The sequence below is a fragment of the Canis aureus genome, chromosome 14 (assembly GCF_053574225.1).
Source record: "Canis aureus isolate CA01 chromosome 14, VMU_Caureus_v.1.0, whole genome shotgun sequence".
NCBI classification, from domain to species: domain Eukaryota; kingdom Metazoa; phylum Chordata; class Mammalia; order Carnivora; family Canidae; genus Canis; species Canis aureus.
The window spans coordinates 25,116,547-25,140,040 of record NC_135624.1 but is presented as its reverse complement, the minus strand read 5'-3'; the positions used below and the strand labels follow the sequence as shown (position 1 = coordinate 25,140,040).

Sequence of the window (23,494 nt, the reverse complement as noted above, 5' to 3'; positions counted from 1 at the left end):
CCTTTAGACAAGCCACCTAGCTCAGATAAGACCCTGTGAACAGAAGCCTATGCTGTGCTCCCTCCCCACCCCAACATAAAACCACATGTAGCCCCCTTGTGTATTTACTATGCTTTGCTTCCCTTTGTGCTTAGGCCATGCTGAGGCCTTCCCTCACTCACTAGCTGGCAAGCTCTTATTCACCCTTAGTCCAATTATCATCCTCTCCATGAAGGCTTCACCAGCCTTTAGGCGACAAGAGAGCTTTTCCTCTGCTTCCCACAAGCACCAAAACACTTCTTGCACTGTTGTGATTTTTGTGCTCATACTGCCTTCTCTCTCCCTAGATATAATTCTCAGAAGGAAGGTACCCTATTCCTGTCAATGCCTAGCATATGGGTAAGTACTCAAGGTCTGCATATCAAATGAATGATATCGAGAACAAAGTCTGGAGTTAACTGTGAGTGTACGTATAGACACATGGCGTATCTATAAACAGACTCTAAATTAAACTGAGTAACTGCTAACCTGGATCTTCTTGACTATTTGTATCCGTGTCAGTAGCTGACGAAGCTTCTTGTACAGGACTCCTACTTTCCCCTCCATCCCATGATAGCAGCATCTTTTGTGGATCTAAAGTACTCCTATTAATGAAGAATACATCCATGTTTTAAAAACCATATAATTATCTTATATACAAATAGCTACCAATGTCAGTACTCAAATTATGAATATCCACCCAAATCCAGTCTTATGTGCAAGCCCAAAATTCAGATGTAGCCCTAAAATGCTCTGCCTACATACAACAATGGTTCTTAATTAAGACTCACAGATTGGGTTCAGGGAATTTGAGAACTCTTTAAAGCTATATGTAAAATACTGTATGTCCTTTTCTCTGGGGAAAGGGTTCTTGTTTTCATTAGATTCTAAAGATTCACCACACAAAAAGGATTAAAACCACTAATATATAGAGTTCACCTCAACTGACAAGCTGACAAAATTTCTGTACATAAAACAATGTTTTTTTCAAAAGGAAACTCTAATATACCATACTGAGTAAATGAGTTACTTTAATCTGTTTACAGATGGAACATTCCTCCACGATGAATGAAGCTGATCCAAATTTATTACTTGTCCCTTCTTATGGGCAAAGCCCAATCGGCAGTACATTGAAACAGCGTTCTGAAAGAACATAAAGGAAGAAAGCATTTAAAATAAACTACTAGATATCAGAATATTTGTAGAAATAAAATATTGTCATAGACTATGCTTATAGCAATCCTCAAACATTTTCATTCCATAACTAAAAAAAACATTCTTCAGTGGGCCTACTCTTCTCCTAAGGTCTTCACATATATAGGAGAGAGTGCTTCCAGTTCTGTGGCCTGGCGCTCTCTAAGAAGCAGAAGTGGTTGCAGTGAAGCAGAAGTTGCTGCTTTAACTGACCTCATGTGTGAGTGCTGGCTTTCACGCCCTGGGGTAGAATATTGCTTCAGGGCCCTTATCTTGCTCTTTCATATCTTTGCAGGTACCCCTTTACTCTCCTCACTCCCTTGGATAGCCAATAAGAATCTGTCTGTATTTCTCAGTAGCTTATCAAGACAAAAGTCTGTAATAAAAGCCATTTGGTATTTATAGTACAAATAAAAAGAATATAAAAATTACATACCTTAACTAGGGATAAGTCTATTTCAAGGACATTTGCAAGCTAGAAAATAAAACAAAAAATTATTTACATTCCTAGAATTATCAGTATTACACAGTTATAATAAACAACTGAACCCATAATCAACAAAATTTTAAATTATGAGTAATTGAAAGACTGAATAAATTTTGAAATCAGACTTTCTTCTTTCCTTATGTCTAAGATGCTCAGAGAAGTATAAATCCAGATAGTAACCATAACGATGGAAGATTCTTTACCCTTTAGTTTCATTTAAAGTAAGAAAATGCTTACGTCAATCAACAGTCTACAATCCTTTTACCAAGAAATCTTTTTTAAAAAATTACTTACCAAATTCTAAGTTATTTACTAAAAGAAAGTTACTATGTATATATGAAAAGTAACTTAAGAATAGTGACTTAATATATTAATCATCTATGGTCTACCCATGTAGATTCTGAAAACATTTTAACCATATCATTAAATAATTTTATCTACTTCACACACTTGTTTTATAATCCTGAGGTCAAGTTCATTCATAAGACACTGTCATACTTACCTCTGCAACATTAGTATGCTCATCTATTGAAACAAATATCTTATAGAGTAGAGTTTCAAAATAATCACCTTGTACCCGATTCATTACAAAACCTTCAAGAGGAGGAACTAAAACAAAACAGATTTTTATCAGTGACACAGTTTTATAAAACAAGAAAGCATAATTCAAATCCCTATTCAAAAAGAGAAACCCCTACCTTAGGGACTAAATTCAGCTTTTGATTTATTTTATCCATTCCCCAGCAAGTTTTCTAAAACCCCCAAAGTTAAGGCCATATAGAACCTTGTCTACACAGAGGGACTCTGATAATAGAACACAAATTCTACAAAGAGTAACTCCACAGAATTCTTAGCATTTCTGAGGCAGAGGAAGTGCTGGAGGACACGAACTGGGTAGAAAGGCAAGGGGGCTGGGGCTGCTTCCGAATGGGGAAGGCTGCAATGAATGTGTTTTAATGCCTCACAGATAGCAGGGGTGACTAGGCTAAAGCAGAAAAGCAAAGGACAGAGTTGCTGTGCTGTACAAAGACCAGGTGGACAGAGTACTGTCTTTCTCCCATCATCCCCACTGCATCCTGAGAAGAGAGATAGTTCATCTGCATGACCAACACTTTTACCAGCAATCACTGGGATCATTTGCTCTTTAGAGCTTTCTGTTCTGTGTCCTCCTCAGTGGCCTCAATGGGAAGAAGGGCAAGATTTTCTTCAGCACAGGAGACAGCCCAGCAGTGGCTGTCCGCCTGAAAGTGTATTCATACTCGTTTCTCTCCATCTCTTTGATCCAAAAACTCTAATCCACTTTACTAGAGCACTCTGCCCAGCTGAAAACAAAGAGGCACTATGCCTTCCTTTAAAACTCTCCCCTGTGCATGTTTCCCTTGAAAATATCCTGGGAAGAAAGAGGGCCTAAGCCATCAAAGGGTTTGAGTATCCCTGTGTCCCCTGGTCCTAATACCATCTAATTGCACCCAGAACCTAAACTAATCCTAACAAAGAGAAATCAGACAAAATTTAAATGGTCAAAACAAAGACACTGCAAAAAATCACAATGTACATTTCAGGACAGGTTATTTATTTTCCAGATCTGGCTCATGTCCCTTTCTAATTTAGCATTATCTATAGTTCCAGTCATCCAAGTACTTTTAAGGATCATAGGTTTCTCTTTAGAAACCCCATATTTGATATAATTAATTCTTTTCCTACGCTATCAATTGTGTGAATAACAGCAAACATTGACTGAGCACATACTAAGTGCCAGACTGCTGCCACGTACTTCACATGTACAATTTCTTCTAACCTTCTTAACCTCATGAGATGTTCAACACTACACCTCTACATTTTAGAGATGAAAAAACAAGACATTTAAGAGGTTAAAAACACAATTTACATCTAGGTAAAAAGAATAACGCAACTCTACATGAAGAGGTACCATATAGTCTCCAATAGATACTAAATTAAAAAAACGAAGTACAAACTATAATACACCATCTGTCTAAAACTAAAACCACACAAAAAAGGGTATATACATACTCAAAAAAGGCTATGTACTTAGCATACTTTTGGAAAGATAAGCAAGAAACTTAACAGTGGACCTGAGAGAGAAACTGGGTACCCAGGCACAGAGGTCAGAGAGAGATATTTCTACATTCTTCTAAAATTTAGAATTTTATATCCTAACAATTGCTTACTCAAAAATAGGTTGAAAAACAAACAAACAAACAAGCTCACATGGTGGTTGCAAGAGGTGAGGGGGTGGGCGAAATGGGTGAAAGGAGTAAAAAGGTACAAACTTCCAATTATGAAATAATTAAGTCCTGGGCATGTAACTTATGGCATAGCAACAATTGTTAATAATGCTGCAGTGAATAACTGAAAGTGGCTAAAAGAGTAGATCCTAAAAGCTCTCATCATAAGAAAAAAATTCTCTGCAAACTATGTGTGGCAATGGATGTTAATTAGACTTGCCGTGGTGCTCATTTCACAAAACGTACAACTATCAACATTACAGTTTATATCTGAAATTAGCATAGTGTATTTTAATTATAAGTCAATAAAAAATAACTAAGTATTTTAAACATGCTAAGAAAAATAAATAAATATAAAGGAAAAAATACCTGGAAATAGCCAAGAAAGTTATTAAAAAAAAAAAAAAAAAAAAAAAAAACTCACAAAGCTGACCTGGCCATAACTAATATTAAAAGTCACTTTAAGTCACTGTAATCAAACAACATAGTACAAGAATTAAATCAGTGAAGAAAAAAGGATATCAGAATTAGATCCAATGTAGAGGGAAATTCAATGTATGACAAAAGTTATACTTCCATTCAGTGATAATGAGTTATTGAAAAAACAGTCTTAGCATTTATCCAAATGTTACTGTTTTCCAGGTTGGGCCCTATTTCACATCAAATACAAAAATAAGTTCCAGCTATAGGTTTGGATTTGTATGATAAAAGTTTTTAAGAATTTTTAGACTATTTTTGTATGTGTCCTGAAGTATACTATTCAAGCATAACAGAAATCTAAAAGCTATAAATGAAAGGGGAAACATAATTTGAGCAAGTATACAGTTGGGATGCATGATGGACTAAACATGTTTTAACAACAGACCCTCTTGTGACTATTCTCTTCAAACTATCTCTCTCCCCCAATTTCTTTGTTCTATCCTCCAGAGTGCTTGTTTTGTTGAAACACAGCTGAAATGCATTCTCAGAAATCAACTTCTGGGGTCTTTTGTGCTAAATGTGCTAAAAGTGATGGCTTTCATGCTGTTAAACTGCTTTCCTTTCACGAGTTATTCCAAATTGGGGAACATCTCATGTTCCGTGGTGATAAGGAGGGTACATTCAGCACTTAGAAGAGCATGAGTCTGTCTGTACCATGAAAAATGCTGGACACTAAGAAAAAGCATGGCAAAAACACATCACTGTAATGGAGTAGCCATTCACTTGGCCTTTCTCTGACTACACCTTTCAAATGCACTTAGTGCTAATGTGAGTCAATGTTCAAACTCTCAAGTCAACAGGGACCAAAATGAACTAATCCAAAACCAATCTTTTTAGGTGACTCTCAAATGAGTCAACATCACTTTATCGATGAGAATAAAGACTACAGTAATGCATAATGCATTCCAATTTTCCCACAGTGACAGGAAGCCACTACTGGCCCTGTCCTCCAGAAATCATTTCCTTATCAAAACCTTTCAAATTGTAAGAATAGTATTTCATTTGTCATAGCATCAATTATACTAACCAGAATTAGTATTTAATTCCTTTCTGGCTGTCTTTCCAAACTTAAAATAGAATTCAGGTATGCACATGGTTCAAAATCCATGATTAAAAGAATCACAGACACATGCTACCACAAATAAAGGTCAGGACACACTACAGCACGATAACATCTCAGGATTCAACACTGATACAAAGGAATACTTTTGTAATAAGCCCCCATTATCACTCAATAGTCAATAGCAAAGTCATTCCCCTGGAAATTTTTGACCTTTCATGTTTGATTACACAAACATTAAATAGTATGTTTATATGGTAAGAGATATCAATGAACAAGAACAAAGCTGAAAGATATGCTGGAAAACATACCAGTAACACGTAACTTAAATCAAGTGCTTCTATAAATTGGTAAGAAATCTAACCTAGAGGAAAAAAGCTCCACTGTGGTTCAAGGATGTTAACCACATCACTGCTATAGTAAAAAAAAAAAAAAAAAAAAACTATAAGCAACCTAAATAACCAGCAATAGTGGATTGTTTTAATATACTGATCAATCCACAAGGAAATACACAGGGCTTTGATATTGGTTTAACTTGGGGAATGGGTGAAGGACGAAGGGAGGAGTAGATAAAGACAAAAAAGACAACAGTGACAGGAAAAAATAAGACAAGTACACAGAGTGAAAATATCAGATATGGCAGGACTGAACATCTGCAAAACCAGTTATGCACTGAACAAAGACAAAAAGGACACTATAATCTATAAAAACATTGAGCTGATTCAGGATGTGAGAAATTTATTTCAGGCTTCCATTATTTCAACATTGTGTGTACAACAACATGAAGATAAAAATAAGGAATTTAAATAAAACACACTGGCAATGTGTGACGATGTAACACATTTTCAAAGAGGAGACACCCTTCTTTGAAAAATTCTAATATCATAGGTCTTAGAATGCTATGTGTCTAATTTATTAGGGTGATATATGCAATACCCCGCACCTAGTAACCATTCAAAAATACTGGAAAATACTGGAAAAGTGTGTGTGTAGAAGCACACACTTACCTGCTATACAACTGTCATCAGATATCGGTACATCCAGATAAATAAATCCTTTGTTATATAAGCCTACAGAAGCAAAAATACTTGTTTTAGAGGGAATACTAAACATCAGCAAATTTAAAACAAAACAGATTCCTGATTTTCTGTAAAGATTCTCACAACAGAACGCTAGATGGAGAAAAAATAGTAAACAGAAGAAGAAAGAATTAAAGTTTTGAAATCTGTTTTCTTCCTATGCTCAGAACTACAAAAAGTACCTTATGATTCATTTGTATAAATTTCTAATGTATGTGAATAACTGTGGCCACAGTGGGGAACAACGGACTAAAATCACATTTCAAACAGTAACATGCCTTAGGAAATAGTACTATGTGTACCTAATTGATAAAAATCGTTCTTTAGTGTTGATGGCTTAAAACAAGTTTTTATCGTTGACAAAAGACCATTTCTACTAACCACTTACTATGTACTACATTGTAATCTAGCGATCCAGAGAGCTGAGGGCCTGCATCGATGATCTTATCAATAGCGCATTTCTCAGGCAAAGTGCATATCTAAGAAAAGCAAAATATTTTCAATTAGGTTCTATCCAAATTAATTCATAAGTCTCCTAAAATCTTATGTTTAAATCAATGATTGTTATGATTATGATTATTATATATGATTACATATTATTACATGTTATGTTATATATTATACGATTATGATTATTATGTGTCATTAGCTGAATGTACCACGTATTTTTTTATCACTCTAGAATTCAAATGAAAAAGCTATGCACATAACTGTCAATTAAGATGCCATAATATGCTACCGACAGAATGGAGGACAAAGTAATTAGAAGTATCAACATTTGCTGTTAAGTATTAAGTGTTACCTAATAAATACCAATTTTTAATAATTTTAAGTGGGAATCAGATCCATTTGCTGAGTCTGAATCTCTCAGATCGGAAGTTTACTCAGACTCCACTCGGATATTATCAGTGACAGGAAGTTTGCTATCTTATGACACAGTCTGACGGCTGTAAGGAAGTTCTTACATTGAAGCAAAATTTCTAAGCCTTCTGCTCACAGGATTTAATCTGCCCTCTGAAGTAAATTAAAACGCAAACTAAAAAAAGTCCACATGTTTGCCTGCATTCCTTCAACTACACAGAAACATGACCTGGTCTCTAGGCCCTCTGGTCCACTTGCCCACCTCCTTCCCTCTAAATTAGCATTTCTTTTACCATGAATAGGCTTATTTCAAATGTGGTCAGACCGCTGAGAATATAATTTCCCTTGATCTTGGCACTCTGTCCCTATCAGAGTACCTCTCTCTTCAGTACAGCACGCCAGCAGATTGACTTAAGAGCACAATTCCTTAGCAAACTGCCTGAGGTAAAATCCTGGACCTTCACTATCTCTGTGACCGGAACCATTACTTCCTTTCTCTGTGCTTACTTTCCTCCTATGTGAGATGGAGTACAAATAACACACACCCCTGGGGCTGCTATAAGAATCAAATGAGACAATATAAAAAGTGCTTGGAAGAGAGCCCGGTGCATCCAAGGTGCAGCAAGTGCTCAAGAAGTGCTGGCCGGTATTATGGCTGGTAGCTGCAGCATCACATCACTTCAGATGAAATTTATATCTAATCAAAGTCCCCAGATTACTGTACATGAACCAAGTCAAGTCTCTCTCATCATTTTATTTTTAAAGATTTATTGATTTATTTGAAAGAGAATGTGCAAGTGTGCACATGCAAGCAAGGAGAGGGGCAGAGGGAGAGAGAATCTCAAGCAGACTATCTGCTGAACATGCACCATGATGTGGGGCTTGACCTCACAACCCTGAGATCACGATCTGAGCCAAAATCAAAAGTCAGACGCTCAAGTGAATGAGCCACCCAGGTATCCCTCCCTCATTATTAAAGAGTATTTTTAAAACCCACCAATATTCTAGCCTACTATGGTCATTTAAAACTCTGAATTTATGTTTAATTTTCTTCAGGAAAACCAAATAGTGTTACTTTTTAGAAAAATTAAGAAAACATTCAGAATTAAAAATTATAAGATATCTTAAAAAATAAAAATCCTATGTCTAATTTCTAAAGATATCTACCTTTATGTCATCTTCTGTGATATATCCAGCCTGCACCACCCACCACGCCTCTATGGCAATCTCTACTGGCTTTACTGGTAGAAGATCACGAGCTGTTTTCCTTCTGAAAAATTTCTGCAATGGTAGAACATTTGAAAATTTGCAATCAGCCTGAAATCACTACTTTCTTTTTTACTGATCATAGTATAAGACTTTCTAACAGGTTAAATAAATATCTTTTAAAATTCTTATGCTTTAAAATCTGAAGAATTCTAGATATCTTAAATAGAGAAAGTCATTCTTCAATTATTTCGAAGTAAATTAGTTCAAAACACTAATCATCAAGTCTGGATCTAAATCCAGAAACTCAAAGGAAATTTAGGAGGTAAAAACGAATTTGGAGAAAGTGTCCTTATTTTACCCATCAAGTGACCACTGGGAGTGGAATGAGCAAGTAAAAAGACCAGCAAAGTTAATTTTAAAAAATAAATGTCTTATTCCTTAAATATTTTAACTCACTAATCACATAAGCATAACCTAGAGAATACAGAGGAGTTGTTTTGGTATTATTTCTGTATTAAGCATATTTTACTTGATCAAAGAAATTTCGATTTATTATTTCTACCACTTCACACAATCAGAATGTGTGATAACAAGGAAAAAGTGAAAAAGGAAGGGAAACAACTAACTTACTTTTGATGAACGACACTGATTCATCAGATCAATGTACTGGTTTCTTCCTATGCCAAGAAGTCTTAGACCTGAAAGAAAGAGCCTTTCCTTTAAAAACATTTAATGCACCTTAAAATATCAGTACACTCAGGTCTTTTAGGAAAAAAACTTCGGCTTTTGTTCATCTTTTGATGACTGATTAGCCATCAATATCAAATTAAAAGGAATTCTTCAAACAAAATATAAAAGAAAACCAAACTGGGAAAGTTGAACTCAAGCTGACACCTCTGACAATGTCACATGGTAATATTTTTAAAAAGCAGAAGCCCTCCGAATTTTAGGAAGTCAAAGCGTACTTCTCAGCAAAAGTTTCTCCTTATACAATATAATAGTGTCACATGTCAAATATATACTTCCTTAAAATAAGCATAATAAAGCAAATTATATTAGTAACAACTGTGTATCATGTTGTAAAACTATCGTGTACAGATTTTCTACCCTCATTAGGTAAACAACACAGCCCAAGTATCAGAAAGAACTCCATTTTCTAGCAATATAGACTAGCCTCATTTTTCTCATTCTACCCTCCAAAATATTCCTCTCTTAGACATTTAGACTAAACCTTATACTTGACTTGCATCACCTGATAAAATTCCCATCAACAGTGTTGCTTGCTGCTCCCACTTTAAGTGTTTTAGATTAAAAACACACATGACGATACAGACAACAGTACGCACGTGCAAAGACAGACTCTAATCATTACCTTCAGCATAATTAAAATACTTACAGTCAGCAGCAGTAAAATTGGGCAATGAATCATAACTTTTCTCACTGTTCATAATGTCCTTTCAAAAAGAAAACAATTACAAATTCTAAATGCAAAATGTCCTCAGACAAAAACATGTGCATAAATATGTATTATTTAGCCTAACAGGATAATAATAATTATAGCCCAGAGTACTGAGATTAGAGTTTGCAATCCAAAGCACACAGGCCATGTTATGGTACTAGCTACATGGTCCCAGCCTAGTCACTGAAGATCAGACTTTCAGGTCTGGGTTTCTCAGAGCACTCTCTATGAATCCCAAACATTTGCCCTGTAACTACTACCCTGTGGAAGCTAGGCAAGGAATACCTTTTCTAGAGCTCCCAGATTCCTGCCTCTCCACATCTCATACCTGACCCTAGACTCAGACCTTGGAAGAAGGGCACCATGTGTCATGGTTCCACCAACATGCATCCGAGACACGCACTACCAACAACGATTCTAACCACTTAGTGGGTCTCCTATGAGACCCCACCAGCAGCAGAGTTAAATTCGGTCTCCAGCTTCTTCCAATCCCCATCTGTTTCTCTAACAACAAACCAACTGTTTACTGTGGGGACAGGGCCCATTTTCAACCTAGGAGCTACAGCCAGTGGTGTGAGAACAGAAGCCAGATAACAGCAAGCACATGGACATACCTGAAAGCTGGTAAAGGGGGGGAACCTCCCCCTATTCTCTCTCCTACACCCTGCGGTCAATACCAGTGAAATAATCAAAGAGACAGCAACAATTATCCTACTTACTGGGTAGCTGCCGCCTTCCTTATGCTGCCCTGGATCTAGAGAAAAAGGACTAACAGAAACCAGGGCTGTCAGGCCTCAAGCTTTACGCTAACATTTCCTCCCAAACAGGGACACAGAGACACAAGAGACGCAGGCCGGTGTAAGTGGCCATGAAGAAAGGGCTCAGGGCAAAAAAGCAAAGGAAGCCACGTGGCAAAGTGACCTCACTGTAACTACACACCCCCAACTCCCTTAGTTCTCAGCTTCTTTCTCCTCTGGAAGTGGCCAGTGGGTCCCAAACAGCAGCACTCACGCAAAATTAAGTAGCAAATGGATACGGGAGAAGCACTTCCAATCTTTACATATAGCTCACTGAAAAACAGTATAACTGGTATTTAAAGTTACCAGCCACAGGCCTAAAAACTGCCTTTGGAAAAAGGCTAACATCTGAAAGTGAATAAAAATAGGAAGAAATTAGCAGCCAGGACTACAAAGACATTTCTTTTTTTCTGACACATGTATGTTGGGTTTATAATCATTTCTTCTTTCTCTAGTGAATAAATATATTAAGTTTCTCTGAGCTCAATGTTCTATCCGTCACCCACATTTTCAACCTTAATCACGCATTTAAAAAGCAGTCGGTTTTATAGACTCCGCTAACATAAATGACTAACTATATGACAGCACTAAGGTCAACAATGCCTTCCAAAACCTCGGAAGAAAAATAGGTACTTCTCCACTGTGAAACCCCTGGATAACAAAGTGTTTGCACGGTATGGCTCAAAGAGTTAACTTGTAACCAACTCCCCTTTTTCCACTGTAAACTCAGAAAACAGGGACGCCTGGGTGGCTCAGTGGTTGACCGTCTGCCTTTGGCTCAGGTCATCATCCCGGGTCCTGGGATCGAGTCCTGAATCTGGCTCCTTGCAGGGAGCCTACTTCTCCCTCTGCCTTATCTCTGCTTCTCTCTGTGTGTCTCTCATGAAAAAATAAATAAAATCTTAAAAAGCAATTAAAAAAATAAACTCAGAAACAATACCCACGGGGGTTTAGGATGGGCAGCTGGTCATTATTGGCAAAGCATTCCCAACATGTAGTCCCGTCCCATTCCCAACAGCCTGCGTCCACTGTACACTCACCTCCATGATCCCAGTATAATATGAAAACGGTGTTATCCTCAGGCCCTTTACCATAATATCTGACAGATGGTAAGGGTACAGCATGAGGTGATCACGACTATACTTTAGCAGTTCCTCATAATATTTGCGTTCATCTTTCTTGACGTGTTTAACTGCGGAAAGAGAAAAAACCTCCAGTTTCAGGTGTCTTACAGTTACATGGAATTATAAATATAATTAAGTACTTCACAATCCAACATTAATTAAAAATAAAAGCATCGTAGTCCGAAGAGAACAGATAAAATGATCTGAGTTGGAACAAAGAAACAATTATGCCACAAAAACAGACTTCAGAGTACACAAGCAAATCTGTAACAGGACAGATAAGTAGAGAAATAATTCCTACTAAATCAGAAAGCTAAGAAACCAATCGTGGAATGTCCCCTCCAGAAGATGCAAAGCACAAGCTAGGATTTATCACATCCTTTACTATATTACTTCATAAGAGAGCCAAACTGAATTTCAATGAAGTCTATTTCAAAAAATTACTTGATAGTTTGTTTTTTAAATGTGAAAAGACTCCCAACTTCCCTGAAACAGATGTAAATTAAAAAACCACCTCTGAAACACTGTGCTTAAAATGAGAGTAACATATGGAAGAGAAGACTACCAGGGCAAGAGAGCAGACTAATCAATGTCATCTGATAAATAAAAAGCAAACATTTAAAAAAAAAAGTTAAAAAAAAAAACAAAAACAAAAACAAAAACACACAGAACCAACTATGCTTAAAATCTGTTCCAATTATTACAGAGTTTTCATTAAATTTATATCTGGAAAATTTACAGGAAAAAAAACACCCACAAAACCCCAAATCAAAAACTAGTAAGAACTAATGTACTTCTTCTCTTCTGGCTTATTTTCTCACCTAAAGGGAAAAAATAAAACCTGAATTGAGATTAATATTCTATAGGTAAAATGAATCTACAAATGATACTCTTAAAAAAAAAAAAAAAAGAAACTGATTCAGATTTAGAAAGAAAAATCTACTTGTTAATAGAAATAAAAATTGTTGTTATGTGGGTCAATACAGAGCTTCTTAAAGTCTATACAGGGAATAATTTCAGTTCTATGAAATATGAATTGAAAACATAGGATTAATGAAAATGGTAAACTGCAATAGTTGTCTCCACCTTGATGTAAAAATGTCTCTACTTACCTAAGTTGTTTCTATATCGTAACTGATTGCGGATACTGTAGAGGACAACCTGCTTTTCATATTCTCTCTGTGAATTTCCAAGACTCTGGAAAAAAGATTCAAATAGTTTTAAAAACAGCTTCTGAACTAAACAACAGTACTTTTTTCTCATATAGTTTCAAAACCATGCCCCTTAATTTCATCCTAATACCTCTAATTTCCAGAACAAAGAATATTTTCTTAAATGTTTTTTTTTCTCTTAAATGTTCTTATACTAATTATCATTCTATAATATTAGAGCAAAAATTCAATGTGTTTATTTTTAGCTTGCCTTTCTAAAAGGACTTACTGAAATCACCTAAAGTATTTAATATCAAATAAAAGAGCAATCTGAGAGGATAACTTCATGAAGTTAACAAAACACTAAGTTCAACTTATAAAGATATCTTTCTTTACTGTTCCTAATTTGTGTGTATTGAATGAGTGGATGAATGAACAGACGGATGGACAAATGGAAGGTTTCTTGCATCTACATTTTTTAAAATTGAAGAGCAGCAACTAAAGGCAGACTCCTGTCTGCTAATTATTTCATCTGAGGATTATGATCATTAAAAATTAACATTTCTGGAGATTGTTTGCTTCAAATGTACCTCTAAATGATAAGAGGACTTCTTTTTTTTTTTTTTTTTAAGATTTATTTCTTTATTTGAGAAAGAGAGTGAGAAGGGGCATGCATGTGCATGCACACAAGTGTAGAGAGGAGCAGAGGGAGAGGGAGAGAGAATACTCAAGTAGACTCCCTGCTGAGAATGGAGCCTGTCCTGGGGCTCAATCTCAGGACTGTGAGATCAAAACCGGAGCTGAAATCAAAAGTTGGACTTGAACTGACTGAACCACCCAAGTACCCCAATAAGAAGACTTCTTAAAAACAGCATCTCCTTATGACTTTGTTAAAAAATATTTTAAAAATAAATATTTAAAAAATATTTAGGTGATTTTAGAATTCTGATTTTTTTAACAAGTGAAAACCTTTCTAGCTGTGCTTTGGTGTTTTAAATTCAAAACTGGGCTCTCACGAAAGCAAAGAAAAAGTATGTATGATTACAGTCAACATTATATTCAATGTCCAACCATAAACTTATTTGAACATATGACTGCTATCTCCCTTCTAATTACTGGGTATGCTGTAAAATCAAATTAGACATCTTGGGAAACTAATAGCAAAAAGATCAAAGGATTCAGTTATTATACTTCCTACCCACGGGTCTGAAAGCCAAGGTAAATGTTCATACAGATACTTTCACCAAAGGCAATCTTCACAGGACAGGTAAGACTCACATTTGAATAAACTGGCACATAACTGGACCCACTGGTGGGATGTATTTTAACAAAAAAGTGATGATGTGAGAAAACTAAAATTTTTCTTCCTGCATCTAAATTAGTTTGTTAATTAGTTTATCAGGTTAAACTGTGACTCACACTACTGCCAGGATATATGTGTTTTTATTTTTTTCATCTGTTTTACTGTTACAAGTGGTTAGGAGCAAAGCTCATTACAGAGAAACTACTCTACATCCTCTATGCAGCCAGGGTCAGTAATGAAGATATTGATGGGAGTTAAAACACTGGGCTTTCTGTATAGGGTCTCCTCTAGCTTTGCTGCCAAATAAGTCTCTTTCTCAAGGAACACAAAACACACACAGAGAACACACAATTTTGGTAGAACCCTAGCAACTTCCACACTTGAGGTTTTGCTCATTTTAAAATAAATCTCTTAATTTATCCCAATTTACAATCATTTTCTCCCTTTCTACCTTCATTCCTGGTAATTCCAGAACAAAAACTGTGACCAACAAAAACTGTAATCAAGGCACTCATACAAAATATAAGGGCCTGTTATTTGTAAGCTAGCTAGAGAATACAATGTTTAAGCATCTAAGGCTTTGTGTCAGGAATTATCTAATGACTGACTCTGATCAATATATTGCATATAAAAGGCACTGTAACTGATGCAAGAGAGACATAGGTACTGGCTGTAGAACAACCACTGTGCATCAGATTATGCTAACAGCAAAAAGAATTTTTCTCTAAAGACTCCTCTGCTCCTACAAACCCCAATCACAACCCTTCACAAAAAAGATACGCACAATTTAACTGACCTTTCTTAGATGATACAGAACCTTATAAGACTTTCCTTAAAATAACTATGAATAGTTTTTGAAAAAAATAACACAAGATGCTGATAAACTATAGAAAAACTCTGAAATAATGGCCTTATCTATAACGTTTAACATGTTTTTTTTTAAGTCTTGCATAGCCCACATTACAGAAAAACATTCATCTCATCCATATAAAAGCTATTCGCTTTATGCACATTTTTTAAAAATCCGAAATCCCTCTTCTGGCTTGATAAACATTAAAAAAAAAAAAAAAAAAAATCTGAAATCACCTTCCCCCCAGCATTCAGAAGTGGGAAATGAGTCATTTCCAAAATAAAATCATCGAAGCTTACTGGAAACTCTATCAAAGTACTTACTATCTATAATGGCAAAAAACAAATTCCTCTCAATAGTACACCTTCCCCCCAGCATTCAGATGTGGGAAATAGTACTATTTCCCACTTTTAAAGTGACTGAGCTTTATTTAGGTCCCAGAAAAATATCTCTGACTGATACCATCACTCATTTGCTCCAAAAATATTTTTTTAATTTTTTTTTAATTTATTTATTCATGATAGACATAGAGAGAGAGAGGCAGAGACACAGGAGGAGTGAGAAGCAGGCTCCATGCCGGGAGCCCGGCGTGGGATTCGATCCCGGGACTCCAGGATCGCGCCCTGGGCCAAAGGCAGGCGCTAAACCACTGAGCCACCCAGGGATCCCCTGCTCCAAAAATATTTATTAAAAGCCAGCCATGTGATAGGTGTTCAAAATACCAAAGCAAAACAAGCAATGTAAGCAGCAAATGCAACATAGTGAGGTAAGGGCTATGGATGAGAAACACAGTGTTTCAGAGAGTCAACTACTCCGGATTTCTGTAGAAGGCCAGAGAAACCTTCCTGGAGAACTTCTGACATCCAAGAAGCTACAAGTAAGTATAGGAGACAGGTAGTACAGGATTGTGTTGGCATTTTAGAAATCTCACCCCAGTGAAGTGTGAGGAATGAATGGGAGGGAGCCCTACACTAAGAAGAGAGACCAGATAGCTGATGTAGTAATCAAAGGTGGAGCTTGACCTAGGAGGAACAGTAGCAAGGCTTCATAAGATCCAAGGAAGTAACTTGTACAGATGGGTTTTCCAACACCTTCTATAAGTGGAAGCTTATCCTAAGCTAAAACAGCTACTCTTTTAAGAGATCTTCCCAAAACAAATTTTAACTTAATGTCACATTTCTACCTAATTATAACACTGATCTGCAATTATTTTTAATAGTCATGACTAAATTTTAGATAGGCTTTTGCCAATACTAATTGAAATCAATTATTCATGCTAAAAATAACTGAATCATCCACTCTTTCTTCCATTATGCTACATTTATTGTTGTGAAAGGAAAAGCAGAGAAAAGATGGAAACAAAGTAAAGGATTGTTGGTTCTTCCAGTTGTCTTTGGATACATCACAAAACCCTAAAGGACAGAAGTACCAAAGCCCTCATTCAGGCTGAACAAGAGAAACTTATTCTTTCAAGTTTAGAGCTTTGTTCTTCCAAGTCAAGATAAATGCCACATGGGCAGCCACTGACAACTTAAGAATTCTTAGTTCCTTGATCTTTCGACTTTCTCTTCTTGTTCGTTGCCTATCTTACAGTGAAAGCACTTTCCCTGCCACACAATGCATCGCCAGAACCTTAAATTACTCATTTCCTAGTACTACACCCCCATGCTGAAGGAAGAAGCAAAGTAATAATGCTATATACCATCAACACCACCATACCAGATTTCCCAAATATAACTGCCCAACACCAATGGCAAACAGAATTCCACTCTCAGCCAAGCAGGAAGGGAGGAACTTGACGGCCAATCTATGGCCAGAGAAACAGCGCCTTCTATGCATGCACGCAGCATGTAGCATTACCTTTATAAGATTCAACACCACCTGCTCTAAGAGGTGCTACTTCATTTATCTGTTTACTGTCTTTACTAAAACGTAAGCTCCAGGGTCTCCGGCAGGGTCTCTGTCTTGTCGACCGGTGCAAACTACCTGCACCCAGAACAAGGCACAGCATGCAGGTGTTCAGTTAATACCTGTTGAGCAACTGAGTGAAAATGACAATCCGGTAATTGAGAATGAACCCTCAAAAACAAACAAACCTTCTGTCACTCTTGTTGAAACAGCTCTAATAAACCTGTTTCGTCTCGAGGATAAAGCCCAAAAAATCAAACTAGGAAAGCCCCTTCGGAATCTGGCCCTGCCCGCTTTTCCAGCCTCACCTGCTACCAACCTCCCCTCAGTCGCAAAATCCCACCTCCAAACCTCGACTTCCCGTGATACGAAGTCGCTCGCCACTCTCAAAACACGCTCGCTCTTTCGCCCGCCCAAGCCCTCAAAAGAACTTTCCCCGGGAAATCTTACACCTTTTTATCTCGCGTTCGTCCTAACTTAAGGCCCAATCTCCCTGCCTCCTGCACACAGCCTGCAGACGCTCCCTGGACAAGCTCGTACTCCCCTGTGCGCCCACACGGACGGTAACGCAGGTACGTGTGAGCGGCTACCATCCTGTAAGGTTCGTTTCTCACCTATGCCCCGCCGTCCCGGAGTTCTTGGAGGTCAGGGGCCCTGCGAAATAGCTCTCGCAAGTACATAACCCAGCGCCTGGTTTAAACGAGGCTGCGGGCAAAGGTGCCAGGCGAGTCCGTCCCGTGCAGCCACGGCCCCATCCTGCCCCTGCGGCCCCCGAGCCGTCCCCTCCCAACCCCTGACCTGCAGGGCGCTCCCCCCGCGACCGCGGCGGGGGAAGGGCGGGAGCCGCCGCGAGGGGCAGCCCCGGCCCGCAGGTGACGGCAGGGCGGGGCCCCGGCCCCGGGCTCTGGCCGTACCTGCCTCACGTTGGCCGGCAACTTGCTCCAGGGGTAGTTGTGCCGGATGTGGAACTCCACGTCTATGTTCATGATGCCGGGGGCACGGCCGGCAGCAGCCGAGCCCGCAGCGGGAACGACGCCCCCCGCCTGCCCGCCTGCCCGCCCTCGGCCTCTCGGGGAGCCCGCGGGAGGCCCCGGGCCTCACACGGCGGAGGGCAAGGGCTGCCCCATGGCCAGGGCTCCCGACAGCTCCGCGCTGCCGAGCCACGGGGCACCGGAGCAGCAGAGACCCGGGCAGCAGCGCCTCTGCAGCTCCAAGTTTCTTCCTAGTTTCGGCCCGCCGGAAATGGCTTTGGACTTGCGTCACTTCCGCCCGCTGGCGCGAGGCTGGAGGGGCGGGACTTCGAGCGGCCTCCGCCCCGCCCCCTACGCCCTGGGGGCGGGGCCAGGACGTGGTGAGAAGCACCCGGTAACCGCCCCCTGCCCACGTGCTTGGCTCCAGCTGTCGGGGCCCCAATGCATTAAGATAAATTCTCGGGTTTGCGTTGCCATTGTTGGATGTCCTAGTTTTCTCCAGTTTCAGGCGCTGGAGTAAGTTGTGCAAGAATGATGGGCTTGGGGGATCCCTGGGCGGCTCAGCTATTTAGCGCCTGTCTTTGGTCCGGGGCGTGATCCTGGAGTCCCGGGATCGAGTCCCGCGTCAGGCTCCCGGCATGGAGCCTGCTTCTCCCTCTGCCTGTGTCTCTGCCCCCCCACCTATGTCTCTCATGAATAAATAAATAAAATGTTTAAAAAAAAAAAAAAAAGAATGATGGGCTTGGGGAGGAAGTCATAGCCAGCCTTAAATAGGTGCAAGAGCAATGAGCCCTTGCCCTCAAAGCCAATCCTGAAGAATCTCTTTAATCAGTGGTGTTGGGAAAACTGGACACTTACATGCAAAAGAATGAAACTGGATGGCTATCTTACACCATACACAAAAATAAATTCAAAACTGATAAGAGGCTATAAGACTCAAAACCATAAAATGCCTAGGGGAAAACATAGGCGGTAAGTCTTTAACATCAGTCTTAGTATTTTTTTGGGGGGGGTGCCAGTCCCTTCAGGCAAGGGCAACAAAAGCTAAAATAAACAAACGGGATTACATCTAACTAAAAGCTTCTGCACAGCAAAGGAAACCATCCACAGAAGAAAAGGCAGCCTAATGAATGGGAGAAGATATTTGCAAATCATTCATCCAATAAAGGGTTAATATCCAAAATACATAAAGAACTTCCACAATTTTGTATTTAAAAAAAATACTGCCAGAAGGGGGGGCGTGCCTGCCGGAAGGCCTCTTGGCTTTGGTGCCAGCATATCAGTGCTTCGCTGCCTCCAAGTCTTGCCACGGCTGGCAGGAGTTTTACCAAATGTAAAGTGTTGTCTCACTGGCCATTGGAATTCAGAGACTTATTTGCTTATTACAATGCCATCTGCAGCAAGGAAACAGGCCAGGTCAGCAGAGTTGATAAGGAACTCATCATCATGGTGACCAGCCTGGCCAACAAGTGTCCATACAGCATGGTTGGTGGTCCACAGTGCTGAGTAATACTTGAAGAACCCTGTGCTCCCTGACCAGGTCTGTACAGACTGGAGAAAATCTGACCTCCCTGCTCCAGAAAAAGGCAATGCTGGAGTTTGCACTTATTATTTCCGGAGCTGATGACATAACAGATAACCATTTCAAAAAGCTTGAGGTACATGGCTTCAATAAAGATGCCTAGGATATCACTGCCATTTCAGGTTTTTCTTACCATGTCCAACAACCTTGTTCATTTTTTCAGTCTTGTTCCCAACAAACAATTCTATTAGATGGGCAGAACCAATGATGTCAAAGACATCAGGAGGGACCCTGCTGTTCCCAAAGTATAAAAGCCTACTCAGAAAGACCAGTGTTTACATTTCAAGCACATTGCATTATAGGAAGTGATTTTTAAAAAACATCTAATCAGTGGATCAGGAAGAAAGTAAATGAATTTGCTCCCTGCCTGCTAGATGAGATAGATCCTAAGTGTTGGGAGTATCCAGAGACATGTGATACCTGCATAGAGGAAATGTTTGCTCATTTCAGGAAACCTTTGCCGATTGTTTCCTGGTATTGTGATATAAAAGGGCTATCAGGGCAAAGAAGTTCAAATGATGCTTTAGATATTACTGATGAACTAATATCTATGAAGTTGAGCAGCTGAAGTTGAAAAATTTTTAGCACTCCGAAACAGTGTCACATAGAAATTGATCTATGTAGACTGTGATTTGCAGTCAACTCCTTGTTAACATGACATGTTTGTATTTAAAGGCTCTCAAAGGCAGTGGGTAAAGAGGAGCAGTCACAGTTAAAGTTAATCTATCTTCAGTGCCTGAGTCTCATTGAATTTCCAGTAATTTTTTTAATTGATGGATTTTAAAATTATGGCTATCTCAATAGAATTTTAGTTCTTATGTAATCTATTCTGATTTTAGGTTTTAGTAAAAATTATTTGGAATTAGCGAGGACTTACGTGTTAAATAGAAGCGTAAGAAAGAGAAAAAGCACACCAAACCTTGGCATTACTCAATGACTTGTTCTGTGTCATAGCCACCACTGCCTTTTTGGTTATCGTCTCAAGACTCATTCTCATTATCTGACTGATAGAGGTACATGCAAACCTACTAAATTTTCTCTTCCCATCTGGCTTCTCCAGATTTTCTACATTGTTAGTGAACATTTCTTAATCATTTTTGGGACCATAGTGTATTAATTTTGAATTGCCCGAACTATGAAATCTGATTATCTTGAGGTAGCATGAACTTTCATTGCAGACCTTGTGTTTTTGTTGTTGTTGTTGTTGTTGTTGTAACTATATCTAAAACACCTTGGAACATGTAACCTTTTTAAATTGTCTTATTTTATCTATTAAAATCAATTTAAAAATTTAATTAAATTTTTGTTTAAATTTTGATTGAAAAATGGACAGAGGACTTGAATAGACATTTTTCCAGAGAGGAGATACAGATGGTTAAAAGACACATGAAAAATGCTCTATACCACTCATCACCACAGTGAGCTATCACCTCACACCTGTCAGATTGGCTCTTATCAAAAATACAAAAAATAACAAGTGTTGGTGAGGATGTGGAGTAAAGGGAACCCTTGGGTACTGTTGGTAGGAGTATAAATTGATGCAGCCGCTATGGAAAACAGTATGGAGATTCCTCAAAAACTTAAAAATAGAGCTACTGTGCAAGCCAGCAATTTCACTTCTGGGTATTTATCTGAATAAACTAACAACACTAACTCAAAGAGATATATTCACCCCAATGTTTATTGTAGTGTTATTTAACAGCCAAGATATGGAATATTTTTCAGCCATAAAAAAATGAAATTTTGCCATTTGTGACAAAATGAATGGAGCTAAAGGGTATTACGCTAAATGAAAGAAGTTAGAGAAAGACAAATGCCATGTGATTTCACTTATATGTGGAATCTAAAAAACAAAACAAATCAACAAACAAGACAAAACAGAAACAGACTCATAGATACAGGTAATTGTTGGTTACCAGAGGGAGAAAGTTTTGGGGAATGGGTAACATGGATGAAGGGGAATAAGAGAAACAAAGTTCCAGTCATAAAATAAGGAAGTCAGTGGGTTGTAATGTACAACATAGAAAATATAGTCAGCAATATTGTAATGACTTTGTATTGTGACAAATGGTAACTAGACTTTTGGTGGGGATCGTTTTGTAGTGTATAAAAATATTGAGTCACTATGATATACACCTAAAACTAATAAGCTATTGTATGCCAATTATATTTCAATGGAAAAAAAATAATCTAATTATAAATGCACTAAAATGTCTTAACTTTTTTTTTTAAGATTTTATTTATTTATTCATGAAAGACACAGAGAGAGAGACAGAGACATAGGCAGAGGGAGAAGCGGGCTCCCTGCAGGAAGCCCGACATGGGACTCCATCCCAGGACTCCAGGATCATGCCCTGAGCTAAAGGTAGATGCTCAACCAGGCATCCCCAAATTTCTTAACTTTCTATTCTTACATCCCACATCCATTGTTAGACACAAGCAAAAAGAGAGAGAGAGAGAAATATTACCTGTTTTTAAAGTCTTTTAATATGTCCAGATTTCTTCATTTACATACCATTGGGAACTCCTCACGGGTATTACAAATAATACTAAATATAAATCCCCATATTTCTTTGATTACAAAAAATTAAATTATATCAATAGCACAGTAATCAATATTTTTTAAATGACATAAACCTTATTTAAGTCTACTGAGAATTTGATCTCTTGGAATTAGTGGAAAATACTTTAAGAGAGCAAGAGTCCAGGGGACGCCTGGATGGCTCCATTAGTTAAGCATCTGCCTTCCGATAGAGTCACAATCCCAGTGTCCTGGGATCAAGCCAGGCAACCGGATCCCTGCTCAATAGGCAGTCTTTCTCCCTCTCCCACTTCCCCTGTTTGTGTGCCCTCTCTCTCTTTTTCTTTCTCTCTCTCTCTCTCTCTCTCTGTCTCTCTGTCTCTGTCAAATAAATAAAATCTTTTTTAAGAAAGAGTTCTGAAATAAAACACTTATTTTGAAATAAACCCAGATCTGTTACCTATTTAAAAATAAAAATGTGGGATCCCTGGGTGGCTCAGTGGTTTGGCGCCTGCCTTCGGCCCAGAATGTGATCCTGGAGACCTGGGATCGAGTCCCATGTCAATCTTCTGCATGGAGCCTGCTTCTTCCTCTGTGTCTTTGCCTCTCTTTCTCTCTCTCTCTCTCTCTCTCTCTCTCTGTGTATCTCATGAATGAATAAATAAAAATCTTTAAAAATAAATAAATAAATAAATAAAAATAAAAATGTGAAAAATTTCATAGCATTGGACCCCCATTCCCCCACCAGTCAGTGAAGCCAAGGACAGGTAATCTGGCTTAAAAAGAATGTGAGCTCTCCTTGGGTCATATTCTTCACTTCTCCCTACCACCTCTGTTACAGAGACTGTCCATTGTGAAAACTATCCCACTTGTGCTTCATTTATTTTGGAGTGAACAAATATTTCTGTATTCTTCTACGATGAAAGTTAAAAAGAAAAGATCAAAAGACCTAGCTCTCTTGCATCATATACTTCAGAAATATTGACATTTGTAACTCCCTAAATATGCCAAACAGAATACCTGCCTCTCTTAAATGTGCTTCCCTGCTTATCTACCTGGAAAAGTTCTCATCCAGACACTGTTACTGGAACACTAAAGAATCAGGAGGTAGGGATGGAGAATCAGGAAGGAGCAAGAAAAATGTGGGACCATTTTTCTCTATATTAGGGAGTTTCTAGGATTTTCTTCTGCAAA

At 38.4% G+C, this 23,494-nt stretch overlaps 1 protein-coding gene across 2 annotated transcripts in view; it reads right to left on the bottom strand.

Annotated features, from left to right (window-relative positions):
- Window positions 1–18,458, bottom strand: part of FAM91A1 (family with sequence similarity 91 member A1) — a 42,950-nt gene extending 24,492 nt beyond the window's left edge. For both annotated transcript variants that reach the window (XM_077847124.1, XM_077847125.1), the window contains exons 1-12: window positions 18,141–18,458; window positions 13,127–13,211; window positions 11,931–12,082; window positions 10,031–10,088; window positions 9,265–9,332; window positions 8,593–8,706; window positions 6,953–7,043; window positions 6,493–6,555; window positions 2,202–2,308; window positions 1,649–1,687; window positions 1,049–1,161; window positions 508–623 (exon numbers count right to left, since the gene is read on the bottom strand). In XM_077847124.1, the coding sequence (XP_077703250.1) occupies window positions 508–623; window positions 1,049–1,161; window positions 1,649–1,687; window positions 2,202–2,308; window positions 6,493–6,555; window positions 6,953–7,043; window positions 8,593–8,706; window positions 9,265–9,332; window positions 10,031–10,088; window positions 11,931–12,082; window positions 13,127–13,211; window positions 18,141–18,212 (1,078 nt within the window). In that variant the 5' untranslated portion in view covers window positions 18,213–18,458. The remainder of the gene's footprint in view (window positions 1–507; window positions 624–1,048; window positions 1,162–1,648; window positions 1,688–2,201; window positions 2,309–6,492; window positions 6,556–6,952; window positions 7,044–8,592; window positions 8,707–9,264; window positions 9,333–10,030; window positions 10,089–11,930; window positions 12,083–13,126; window positions 13,212–18,140) is intronic.
- Window positions 18,459–23,494: the final 5,036 nt, after the last annotated feature.